The sequence below is a fragment of the Monodon monoceros genome, unplaced genomic scaffold (assembly GCF_005190385.1).
Source record: "Monodon monoceros isolate NGI ecotype Baffin Bay Population unplaced genomic scaffold, NGI_Narwhal_1 Super_Scaffold_12, whole genome shotgun sequence".
Taxonomy (NCBI): Eukaryota; Metazoa; Chordata; class Mammalia; order Artiodactyla; family Monodontidae; genus Monodon; species Monodon monoceros.
Window position 1 is genome coordinate 71,129,138 of NW_021703768.1, and position 12,446 is coordinate 71,141,583.

The 12,446-nt window shown below is 35.2% G+C and overlaps 1 protein-coding gene across 30 annotated transcripts in view; it reads right to left on the reverse strand.

The window, feature by feature from the left end:
* Nucleotides 1-394: 394 nt before the first annotated feature.
* The window catches only part of MEF2C (myocyte enhancer factor 2C), a 155,228-nt gene continuing 143,176 nt past the window's right edge, over nt 395-12,446 (reverse strand). For 19 of the 30 annotated variants that reach the window (XM_029217819.1, XM_029217814.1, XM_029217822.1 and 16 more), the window contains 3 exons: nt 11,483-11,612; nt 10,745-10,880; nt 4,789-5,110 (listed from right to left, as the gene is read on the reverse strand). In XM_029217819.1, the coding sequence (XP_029073652.1) occupies nt 4,789-5,110; nt 10,745-10,880; nt 11,483-11,612 (588 nt within the window). Of the gene's footprint in view, nt 5,111-10,744; nt 10,881-11,482; nt 11,613-12,446 lie in introns of all 30 variants that reach the window. The other 11 variants (XM_029217836.1, XM_029217832.1, XM_029217831.1 and 8 more) reach the window with 6 other exon arrangements.

Below are 12,446 nucleotides of genomic sequence, written 5' to 3' on the forward strand. Positions count from 1 at the left end.
AAGAAAAAAGAAATAAGTCTGGAAGTGCTTTTTACACACTTTAGTTTAAAAAATATTAAACATGGGGATATCTTGCACAATGAGTTTTGGAAAAGTCTGTGTAATTAAGCAAGTTATCAAAGATCTTCACGGAACTGCTTTGATAACAAACTTGAGCCACTTGATAAGAACCTTGAACTTCCCACACTGGCTGGATACATATATCACCCCAAGAGCAGGGAAACAATTCACACTCTCCCTTAAACACAAATACCCCTCTTTTTGAGTATTTTGAGTTGAAAACCGAGAAAGCTCACTTGTGCTTGTGGGAGAAGCTGCTTTAAAAAAACATGATAAAGTGGAATAAATTTGAACAGCAAAACATTAATTAAAAAAATGCACCACAGACACTGCATCACTAAGAAAGCCAGTAACTTTACTGAATTGTCTGCAAAATACAAATTATACCTTATTTCCAGCAGGAGAAACTTTTGAAAATTCCCCACTTTTATTCACTACAGACAGCTGAATTAAGTCCCTTGAGATACACAGATGTGGTTTAACTTAGTTATAACATCTTGTCATCTAGTGGCGACAAAGTCCAGCTTATGCCGCTGTGAGCCTCTATTTGAATATTTGTTGCAAATGCTTGTATGCCCTCATTTACAAGCTATTTTAATTACTGTCATTTAATGGAAACAAGTCCCCAGAAAAAGAAAAAGAAGAAAAATGATACAGCAAACCATCTGAAGCAATCCAAGTCCTATGCCTACAGTGACCCAGGGCTGCTTCGCTCCAAGAGAACACTGGTAATGCATTCAAACCACAACAGAATCCGTCTCTTAGCTGACCTCTCTGAATTAAACTGAGGTATGGATCAATTTGAGGTATGAACAGGGAAGGCAAAATACAATACCCGATTATGAAAATAACCAAAATGGACAAATTTAATGTAGAAGATATGTGGCTTGGATTGCTCCACATCTTTGGTTAAAACGTATTAAGAAAAGCCTTTAATTACATCTTGTAGTCTGAAGCATTCTAGCAGACACCAGTATTCCATCAATCTTCAAAAGATCTGTAGTGGCAGGAAATTAACGCCATATAAGTGATGACATCACAGCAGATGGCACAAACGGGAACAGATGAAGTACGCCATGCTTAGGCAACAGCATTTATTGGGGGTTCAAGTGGCGGCTGCTTCTTTAAAAAAAAAAAAATCTTTTTTTTTTCTAAAGAAAGAAATACAAAGCATTTACTCTCTGGAGTAAAAAACAAAAACAAGGATAAAGGGGGCAAAAAATGCTATCTCTAAGTTAGAAGATGGGTATGTAAGAAAAATAAATACATCAAAGTGTGAGAGGGCAGACATTTTTTTTAAAAAGTGTATTGGAATTTTTTTAAATTTTCACCTTAGTTAACCTTAAAATGATCTGAGGATGATAGGTATTTTTATATTCATCATTACAAAATGCTAAATTCCACCTTTGGGAAAAAATAAGCCATTTTACTAAAAAACACAATTTTAAAAAAGGTTGAAATGAACAGCCTTCCACGCACCAATGCATACAGGTTGTGCAGCTTGCGTATATTGCATCAGTTTTACCAGTATTTAAGCTTAATATTACCAAAAAATCTTCTAAAATAGGATTAGATATAACAATACTCGTAAGCTGTGTAAAATGCCACTTATGGTTCTTTTACTTGCAATGAAGAATGTTGCCTAAAATGTTACTCTAGGATGGGTTATGTAAAATAACACTCCCTCAGGGCTCTGCCCTAAACTCCTGAATACAAAGGATTTACCATGATAAAAACCCAAAACCGTACTAGCTTTGCAAATACAATAAATGGTAAATTACAGATAAGGTATAAGGGTAAAGATAGACAGCGATTGTTTACAGAAAGTGACTCATCACAATCAAAATTGTGCTTCTTCTCATTAAATCATCTTCAAAAAATTCTCAGATTATCCCTTTGCTATCTTGCCACCACTTTATATGAATTCAGTAGTGGGAACAAGAGATGACTGGCATCCATTTTCAAGTGATTCTGTTCTTTTCATGTTCTTATAAAACTATTGTCAGAACTGCTATAAATAGCCAAGGCTTCTGCTGGTACTTTAGCTTACTTTATCTTCAGCATTAGAAAATCACTTTTTCTTTCTTGCTGAGGCAAATTGCAGGTAAAGAATTAATATGGCTATTTTTTCATATTTTCACATAATGACCCTTTCCCACCCACTGGTAAGTTATTGATAAAGAGTTTTGAAATGACAAAGAACATTTGTGACATTTGCATATTTTGTACATATCAACTTATAAGGATGGGTTGTAAGAATGGGATCAAATTTATGGCGAGGAAAATAATTTTCTGTTTTTCCCCCATGTGTGAATGTGTATGTGTGTGTGTGTGTGTGTGTGTGTGTGTTCAGGGATGATTTTCTGTTTTTCCTCTGCATAAATGTTTTTCTTTCATGTTCCATGGATACCTGGAGTAGTGGGATATATGAAATGATTGATTTTTTTTGATTTAGTATATAAAACGTTAGTACAAGGCAGGCTAGCATCCTATATGGATAGAAACAAAGGTGCATTGTGGTCTAATTGTGGATTTCAGATCAAGTTAAGAAAAATATAGCCTAGTTAGTAAGGTCTCTTGGCTTTTGCCACCCAGCGGCAGCCTTTTGCAATGAGAAACACATAGCAACTATGCAAGAAAAAGAAAAAACTGGATAAGAAATGTCCTACACCTGATATAGCAGTGTCAATCTTACTGTCTATCTTCTTTGCTGTGTATGTCAATGTGTATGACTGGAGATGAATCGACAGATCTTCACATTCCAAGAGAAAATCATTCCTAGACTGAAATCTCTTTTAAACAATATATATCAACTTTCTTTTATGGCACTCACTTTTTAAAGGGTCTGAAAATTAATCCCTTATAGACGAATATTAGACAAGAGTCATCATTATTTTTTGAAAATTAAAAAAAAAAGGGACATAGAGAGGTTCTTTAATGGGATTTCTTGAAATGGCTATTAAATCTCTTTATTGAAGAAAAAATAGATGACATACATGCTTTATGCAGAAGTGACATTTGGGGGTCCTGACACACCGGGATTGTTCAACAGTCCTATATTGCTGACAAGATTGTTAAGGGTCAGGTAAAATAATTAAAAACGGATGACGAAGCAACTATCCCTTTACCTGCTTCCTTCTTATCTAGCACCCAGTCTTTCACATTTTTCTTCTGTGGGAATTTATAACTCATGCATAGAGTAAACTCCATATCACTTGTTTCTAGGGCTATATTGGCGGGACATGTGCCCCAACACAGCTCTCTCTTCTGGGCATATTTCTTAAAAGCGTTATCAAATTCTAGGCTGAAAACCAACCATATCATTTAGGATATGGGCAAGTTTAGGGTATGCACTTACTGAATTCCAAGATGCTTGGTGAAATGGTGAGATCAGAAAGGGGCCCTGCATTTGATAAAAATGCAAAAACAAAACCAAAAAAAATAGCATGAAAGAAACTAATTAGTATATACAATGGATGTCAGTTGACCCAATTGATTGCTAATGGGTTAAAAACAATTTAGGGTGTTGCAATGTGATATGTTCTAATCCCACAGGTTATCCTTTTGACAGCTGACCTTGAACTTATAAAATGTATGCAGAGTAAAAGAAAACAGAAAGAAAATAGTTACTCAAATGTGCAACTGCACAAATATACCCCCCTCCCGCTATTAAGATAACAAAACTTCTGCTATTACCATAATATTATATATATTAGAAAGCTATACACAAGCATGTTAATTTCACAGATTTTTTAAAAGATTCTTAATATTTTATATAATTAGAAATACACATTTCAAAAACAAAACTTCTACAAAGAGAAAACAGTTATCTTGGTTAGCAAAGCATGGAGTTCTTCATGGCTTAGGGTAGTGCTTTCTATACAAAAAGTCCTTTTTGGTTTTTTTACAGGACTGTTTAAAATATTAGCGAAGCTATCAAGGGGGAAAAAAACACATTTTGGCTTAGGTAAACTACAAAAAGCCACAAATGCTTTGCAAACTCTGTCTTACCTTTTATATGAAAATAAGCAAAATGTAATGTACATATTTTTATATTTTTATTTAATAAGAGATGCAGACCCAGATTTATTTATTTATTTAATTAAATACGTTAGCCCTCAAACTCCACATTTTTAAAAATAGGTATGGTCCTCTTTTAATGGTCGTCGATCCTTTCTCATGAGTGCCATACACCAAGGATGTGCCTGCAGGTTTGTGAGCGATCTCGGGGTGGGTGTTAGGTGACCTGATGTGTTCCTAACATTTAACCGTGGCCACCCTTTGCCGGGTCTGTCCAAGACATCTATACACTTTTCTATATGTTGCATAACAGCTGCTCTCTCTTTCAGTAAAGATCTGCCGCTTTTGGCAAATGTTTCCTTTTGTCTATTTACATGTAAATAACGTTGAACCTGCAACATGACACTATCTATTGTAACATACATTTTGCAAAGGAGCACAACAGTGAAAAGAAGTTAGCCTTAAAATCTATTTTGTACAAGTGTTCTGTTGTACAACTCAAGTGCTAAGCTTATCTCAGCATTTCTGTTTATCTTTATACTGTATCACTGAGGCAATTTAAAAGTACTTTTACAAAACAGAGTACCTGACTTTTTTTTTTTTCCACACACAGCACATATAATGCATATCGACCCCCCTTCCCCATTAAGGTATAGCACACACACACACTGCAAGAAAAAAAAAAAAAACTATTAAGTAATAATCTGATCATGTTGCCCATCCTTCAGAGAGTCGCATGCGCTTGACTGAGGGACTTTCCCTTTCGTCCGGCGAAGGTCTGGTGAGTCCAATGGGGGAGTGGAATTCGTTCCGGTGATCCTCTCGGTCGCTGCCATCGTACGAACTGCTACAGCTGCTCAAGCTGTCAACAGGAGATCTCCCCGCCTCGTGGCGCGTGTGTTGTGGGTATCTCGAAGGGGTGGTGGTACGGTCTCTAGGAGGAGAAACAGGTTCTGACTTGATGTTGAGGCTTTGAGTAGAAGGCAGGGAGAGATTTGAACTCTGAGATAAATGAGTGCTAGTGCAAGCTCTGTAGGAGGAAAGGAAACCCAGTTACAGATGGAGGAGGCCTGGAGCCCCCAGGAACTCACAATTACATTAAAACATCAGCTTAAAGATTTGCATCGACAACAGAGCATGCCCAGAGGAGAGCGTGTTTGAAAGCACCTGGGGGCGTCGCCTTCTTAGAGCAATTGGGATGCTTTTGTTGATTTGCCCAGTAATAATTCCAGCATTTAACTAGTCCAGGCCTCATGAATCATACCTCTAGTCTCTCACAGCCTCCCTAAATGTACGGGTTACCGGTTCAGGAAGATTTTTAACAAGACACGCTGGAAAAAGCATTTTCTATGTCCATGGAATTTCTCCCTAGGCTAGTTCCAAAATGTAATCCAAGACTTAACAATAGGGCTTAACAATACAGGGTTTAGGTTCTGAATTAGACTTCTTTGATTTACTAATGCCTGTGTTTGAAAATTATTGTAGAGGGCTTATTATGGATATAAATGTTTCCCTGAATTTAATATGCATATTAAGTTGCACAGTCTTCAGAGAAAGTGAAGAGAGTTCAAATTTCAAATAAATAGAATCCATAAAATGCTACCTATAACCGTTTCTGGTGAAAAGCTTAGGATGGGGAAAGATGGGGAAGGAAAATTTAAGTATTGGCTTAAAAACACTTAAGACTTCCTATCCCACTAAAACTGAGAAAGAATTTGACTTTCTTCATCCTTTCTCAGTTACATGGGATGAAAATACTGTTTTTTTCCCCATAATTTCCTCAATATTATTATAGCTAGTCTCTCCCTGCTGGGATACTAAGACCACTCCTCTAATTTATCATTGTCATTAGTTGATGAATCTGGATTTGCCTAAGGAAAGGTTGTTGTAAAAAAGGATCTAGTGTGATTCTACTGGGTTTATAACCCTTAATCCTCATTTAATTCCAGGATAGCATAACTTGCCCTTCTTCCAAGGTGTGGGAGAATTTAGATACTTGGAAGTTCTGGAGGGAAAAGCATTAAGCTCTTAGGTGTAGCTAGCAATCACAACGACTTTGATCAGGATAAACCATAGTAATATTGCTGACATCAATTTTAAGATGCTTGTACTGTTCTTACATTCTGAGTGCACTGACATCCACGGCTAGAGTCAGTGTTACTTGTCCATATTGTCAAGAGGGAACAGATATCTCTTTTACTGAGGAGAGTCACAGTAAAGAATCATCCATACAGACACACCCACTTTAAACAGGAAAGCAAACCCACCTACTCATGTATGTGATTATGTTACTTTCCAATGGAGAGAATTAGATAGTATTAAAAATGTCACTGTAAGCAGTGAGAAAATGGGCATGTATTTCAGAGGAAAAAGTGGAGTAATTTGGGGCTGGGCTTTTGGAAGATGCAATTCAGGTTCAAGATACATAGAGATAACAAAATTAGAAATGAGTTTATCTCTGAGTGATGTTTTATACAAAAGCACCACCTACTGGCAAAGAATTACTTTCCTTCTCTTATTAATAGATGAGCTAATGTAGAGAATAACGTAAGGGAGAATTGTTTGTTTCCCTAATAAGGCTTTCTTTCTCTCTCTTTTATGATCTTACAGAATCAAAGCAGTCTTAGCATTTATATCAAGATACTACACATTGAGTGTATATAATTTTCAATCACCTGTTTATACTTTTATTTGTTTTTATTTTACATTGTATATTAGTACACTAATTTTCTAAGACTTTTAATTAAATACTCTTTAAATCAAAAAGATATTGAAATGAGGAGGGGAACACCTGTATTTCAAAAGGATCCATAATGGTGGACTATTTTATCTTGGTTCAGAGTTACTTAATGATTCATTTTGATGTCACAGGAAATCATCTTTTGATTTCTGGAAGAAAGAATTTTCCTGGCTCTGGATAAGAAAGACTATTTCACTAAAATTTAATTAAATGCTTCTACTATGAATCACACAACTGTTTAATAATGAATGTCAATTAGGGGTCTGAAAATAAAGTGGCATATCAATAAATACCTTTGCCTGCCCTTTGACATTTAGATTCAGAGGCAGGGTGACATGGAAAATTAGACAAAAAAATCTGGTGAGTTGAACCAGTATAAGCAGTTAATCTGCATAAATTGAGCAAAAAATAATAAAATCAAAATGCTGTTTCTTTAATACAGCTTTTGGAAGCTGCTTTTTCTACTTATTCACTCCATTTCCCAAAGTCAGCTGGCTTGTATAGATTTTGCTATATCTCTTCCCCACGAAAGATACAACACTCACTTGTTTATCCTTTCCTACAAACAAATAGGCTAGTCCCTGAGATAAGATAAACTTAGTTGGTGGCATTTCATTTGACAGTGAAAGCATTCATGAAGCATTTTGAGTAGTTCTGGGGACACTAAATCCACAGTAATGCATTGTAAGTGATATCTTAGATTCAGCTTCATTATACTGTGCTATGGGATTCAAAAGAGAATGAAGTTTAATTGGCTAGTCTCCATTATCAAAGATGTATGTTCTTGAAAAAGGAGCATTAACAGCACTTCGCTGTATATATACTAGATTCAGATATAAGCATGTTGGTCTACTTGTTCTTGAGAACAAAATTTTTACAGACACAGATAATTGTGAGATACTTCCTATGTGAGGAGGTACATGTGGAGACAGAAGGCAGATATGCACGTTCCCATATCCAGTCCTGCTGCAAGCTCCCAGCTACTACAGATGCCTTCCTTCCAGCTGGGGAAACACCGACCTTCCCCATATTGTTGAGAAATGAAACATGACTGGGTAGCTTTATTCAAATTTCTTCCTGCCCCCGCCTGGAAATTAGACTATCAAACTATATGTAACCTAACCTTTTAAAAATCATCTTTGCTTAAAAGTCATCTCTCAGTATGTACTGAATACCCACATCAACAAGGATGATGATGGAAATGCTTCTAGAAAATAGGTTGTCTTTTTTTTAGGTGGTAGGAGAAAAATACCAAAAAATTTGAGGGTCATTTTCTCAAATATTAGTATTCGAATGACTTTTGCTAACCCTCGATGGCAAGTTCCTTCTGCCAGTCTGCTCTGCCCCCTACATAGGTCAGTTTATGCTGGTTATCTAACTTGCTTAGATAAAATCAGATACTAGATAGTGCTAACAGTATAGCTTTAAGGACTTAAAGGTATTTCTATGAACAAAATATGAAGAGCTCTTTCATACTTCTTTAATTTTGAGAAAGAATTGTGGCAACCCTCTTGGGCTGCGAGGAATTACTACTTAGGTGGGCTGAAAGGTATTTTACTCTGCTTTGAATACTGTATCTATCCGAAAGAATGTGAGTCCACCACACAAGCATTTGGGACTACTTTGGCCTGCAAAAATATCAGTTTTTAAAAACTGATTTACATTGTAAGGAATAAAGGCAGCTCATGTAATTTATTTTACAAAAATATTACAACTTGGGATTTTCTTTTTCTTTTTAATATTTAATCGTGTGAGCATAGGCTAGCTCATTTGAAGGAATCTCCTTTTGAAAACTACTGTGTGTGTGTGTGTGTGTGTGTGTGTGTGTGTGTGAGAGAGAGAGAGAGAGAGAGAGAGACAGAGAAAGAGAGAGAGGGAAAGAGGAAGGAAGGAAGGAAGGAAGGAAGGAAGGAAGGAAGGAAGGAAGGAAGGGAGGGAGGAAGGAAGGAAGGAAGGGAGGGAGGAAGGAAGGAAGGAAGGAGGGAAGGAAGGAAGGAGGGAAAGAAGGCAGGCAGGCAGGCAGGCTAAAATTAGAAGGCCTGGAAGGGGTATCTATTTGAGGGATAAGGGAAGTGATTAAGTGCAATAAAAACACATAACTCAGAGTCAACTCATGCACCATGAGAATTGGTGTTGAAAGAAACTGGAATTAAACAAAATGCTTCATCCTTGGCTGTTGTAATTCAGTTCCTCTCTAGTCCAGGGCTGTCACTTCTTTCTCATTTACTGAAGCCTCTATTAAAGGCAGCAGAGAATTTTGTTCTTCCCATGTAATAGAAGAGAATTTAAAAATTGTAGTGTAGTTAAAATACGTAAATACATGTGTTTTCTATGTAAAAATGCAAATTATTGGGTGTTACTGAAAAGAAAGCCATAGTCGGAGAAAATAATATGGCTTTTGACATTAATAATTTCTAGGGAAAGTCAGTCCTATAATGGATGAATTTTGTGAAAAATGAGAAGTAAACAGCTACCTTTATTTTTGACAAGAAGCACGAACAGTGGATTCACTGCCGAACCACAGAAGTACAATGCCACGTGTATGTATTTTAAGATTGCCTGGTTGATACGATGTAGTTAGTGATAACTGCCTGAAAAAGTTATTGCCATAAATGTCTATTTGGATAGTTAACATTTCTGGTTAAATTTAAATGTTATTCTAAATAGAGACATTCTGTTGCTGTTCAACATATAACATATCTTCAAAGTTAATCTTTCAAGAAAGCAGAGCAACAGTGTCAAGTGAATTTCTTTTATTTTTTTACATGAGAGGTTAGAGTTTCAACAATAGTGATTAGTGAGTAAAATGCATATAAGCAAATAGTAAATGGGTGAAGACTCCACAACCAGAGCAGTAATCTATGTGAAATCAATTCCACGTGAAAGCTAGTGGGACTGGAGCGGAGTAAGAGAGAAGTTGCGATAGTAATCAGTGATTTTTATTCTAATCAGAGTTTTATTCTCATTATCTCCTTAGAATATGAACATAGAATTAGCTAACGATTTTAACCAACATCTCAGCAGAAAAGTAAAAGTGGGGTAGGCATACCCCACTTTTCTAAAATATAAGTATAAAAATATAAAAATGGTTTGTCTTTAATATTTTATATCCTCCTAGTAATTTCTTTTGAAGATTAATTGAAGTTTTGGAGTTATTAAACTGAAAGTCATGTCTTTGGTTCATGTTTTAAACTTAAAAATGGTTTTACAAGTAGTATTATTTGTGAATTCTGGGCCTTTTAAGATTTGAACTTTCCTATTGATAAATGACAGGAGTTATTTCTATAATAAAGACATATCTCAAAAGTACCACAAGGGGGCAGAAATAGACATCTTCTGACTTCAGAAAACAACAAAAATTATTTTTATACCCAAATTTAGATAATTAGTGTATGTATGCACATATACATATATTTAAATTCATATATCTATGAATATACAACTATATTATGAGTACATTATAAATATATGAAGTTTGTATATCAGTGGAATAGCTGACCCTCTGAGTATTAGGCTAACTATGTTCATTACATTAGGCATGAACTATGTGGTTTATGCTAAGTGAAAAGGATTCTCAAATATCTCAAAAATTTAAAAAACTAATAACTATAAATGTTTTCTTATGTCCCACATGAACTATGTGAAAACTTAACTGAAGAAAAACTTATCATTGACAGAAGTAGAAACAAATATAGCCTAAAACAACTGGGAAATAACATACCCTATCATCACAGAGCTCTCCCTCCTCATAAAGAAGAAGGAAAGTAATATTTAAGCTACCTGAAAGGTATTAAACTTCCAGATTTTGATAAAGTAGAATTTTACATCCTCTAGAGAAACATTAGAGCACACAGTTAGAGACTGCCATTTGTCATTTAACAATGCATTCTAAAAGTGTATTATGAAAGAAGTAATATTGCTTACCCCAGTTGACTGAGGGCGGATGGCGGCATATTATGGAGGTGTTGTTGTTGCCAGCCAGTTACTGAGCCAAGATGAAGAGCGCTGGCGGTGTTAAACCCAGACAGAGACGACAGGTCTGCGCTACTCAGAGAGTACTCTAGAGAAGAGAATAAGAGAGTCAGGGAACATATTCAATTTGGAAATTATCAAGTGGTGAATAATCATTTTCAATTTTTAAAATATTCTATTAGTATTATATAATGATTGTTATACTTTTTTTTATTTGCAGAAGGGAGGGAGATAAAACATTAGGGACAATTTTAATTTAAAAGAGATATACTATATACCAAAAATTAAGTATTCTGTGAAAACTTCAATGTAATACCGCCTGCAATTCTAGTTTATTAGAACTACAATCTGGTATCACAAGTAGGTACATAGTATTTGATGACCTAGAAATGTTTTTTAAACAACCTTGAGAAAGTGAGCTTTCTATTACATCAAAAAAACAATAGCTCATTTTCTTGAAATTGTTCTTATATATTGAATTCAGGTTGGGTTAATAAAACTTTTGCTCACTAAGAAAGAAACATGTGGATATTCACTTTGTCTTAGTAATGAATAGGTAATGGTATAGTGCTCTGGACTCCACAGGTATTAAATAAAGCTTCCTAGCAGACTAAAGAGTAATATCTTTTTCATCTTGCTTTTTTAATAAAAAGTATTTAATGTACTATTTGAACATGGCAAACTACTCACCGTTACCATATGTTGTTGAAATGGCTGATGGATATCCTCCCATCCCTTGTCCTGGTAAAGTAGGAGTTGCTACGGAAACCACTGGGGTAGCCAATGACTGAGCGGACTGGGAGTTATTTATCCTTTGATTCTTTTAAAGTAAATAAAAAGATATTACTTATAGAATTTTTTAAGAGTTAAAAATACTAGATTTCAGTATTAGTGTTGCACATAAAGAGAACTTGGTACAAATCTCATGAAATTAATCATTTAACATGTGTCTCTATGAACTCTGCCAACCCTATCATTTACAATCCTTCAAGAGACCAGTTGTTGCCATAGTAACCCATTACATCAGTATCTCCTAGGCAACTGAACTAGTAACAAGTACCATAGCTTTATTATGGGTAAAAACAGACTATGTTGAAAACTGATGAAATATGTATACTGTACTTCTATTGTTTCAGTTTTTATTCAAATGCAAATTAAAAAAATTAAAATCAACCATGGTGGTTTTTATGCTCAGTTCTATACACACCAGAGCAGATGGGTAGCGGGTTCATGCTATATTTTGACCAGCAGGTGGTGCTCTGACCACTTTTTTTCAGATTCGTCTAACCTTCCCTCAAACTAGATGGCAAAGCAGCTAACATATATTTAATTCCTTAGAGCAAGGAGATTAAAAATTCATATAAATTTAAATATCTTGAGAATTTAATTCTTAGAAAAATAAGCATATTCATGGTTTTAAATAACTAAGGATATTTTTGTTTGTTACAATTTTACTATAAATTAAATCCTAAAATAAACTGAAAACATGGCCTTTACTTACAGAGGTTGACACAGAAAAATAGATAACCTGATATCTCACCTATGAGTGATACTTGAAATGAATGGCATTTAAATATAATCAATATTGACACACACTAACTCCTGAAATCTTTCCATTTTACTACTGCTTCCTCTCCACCTAACAGTCACTTTG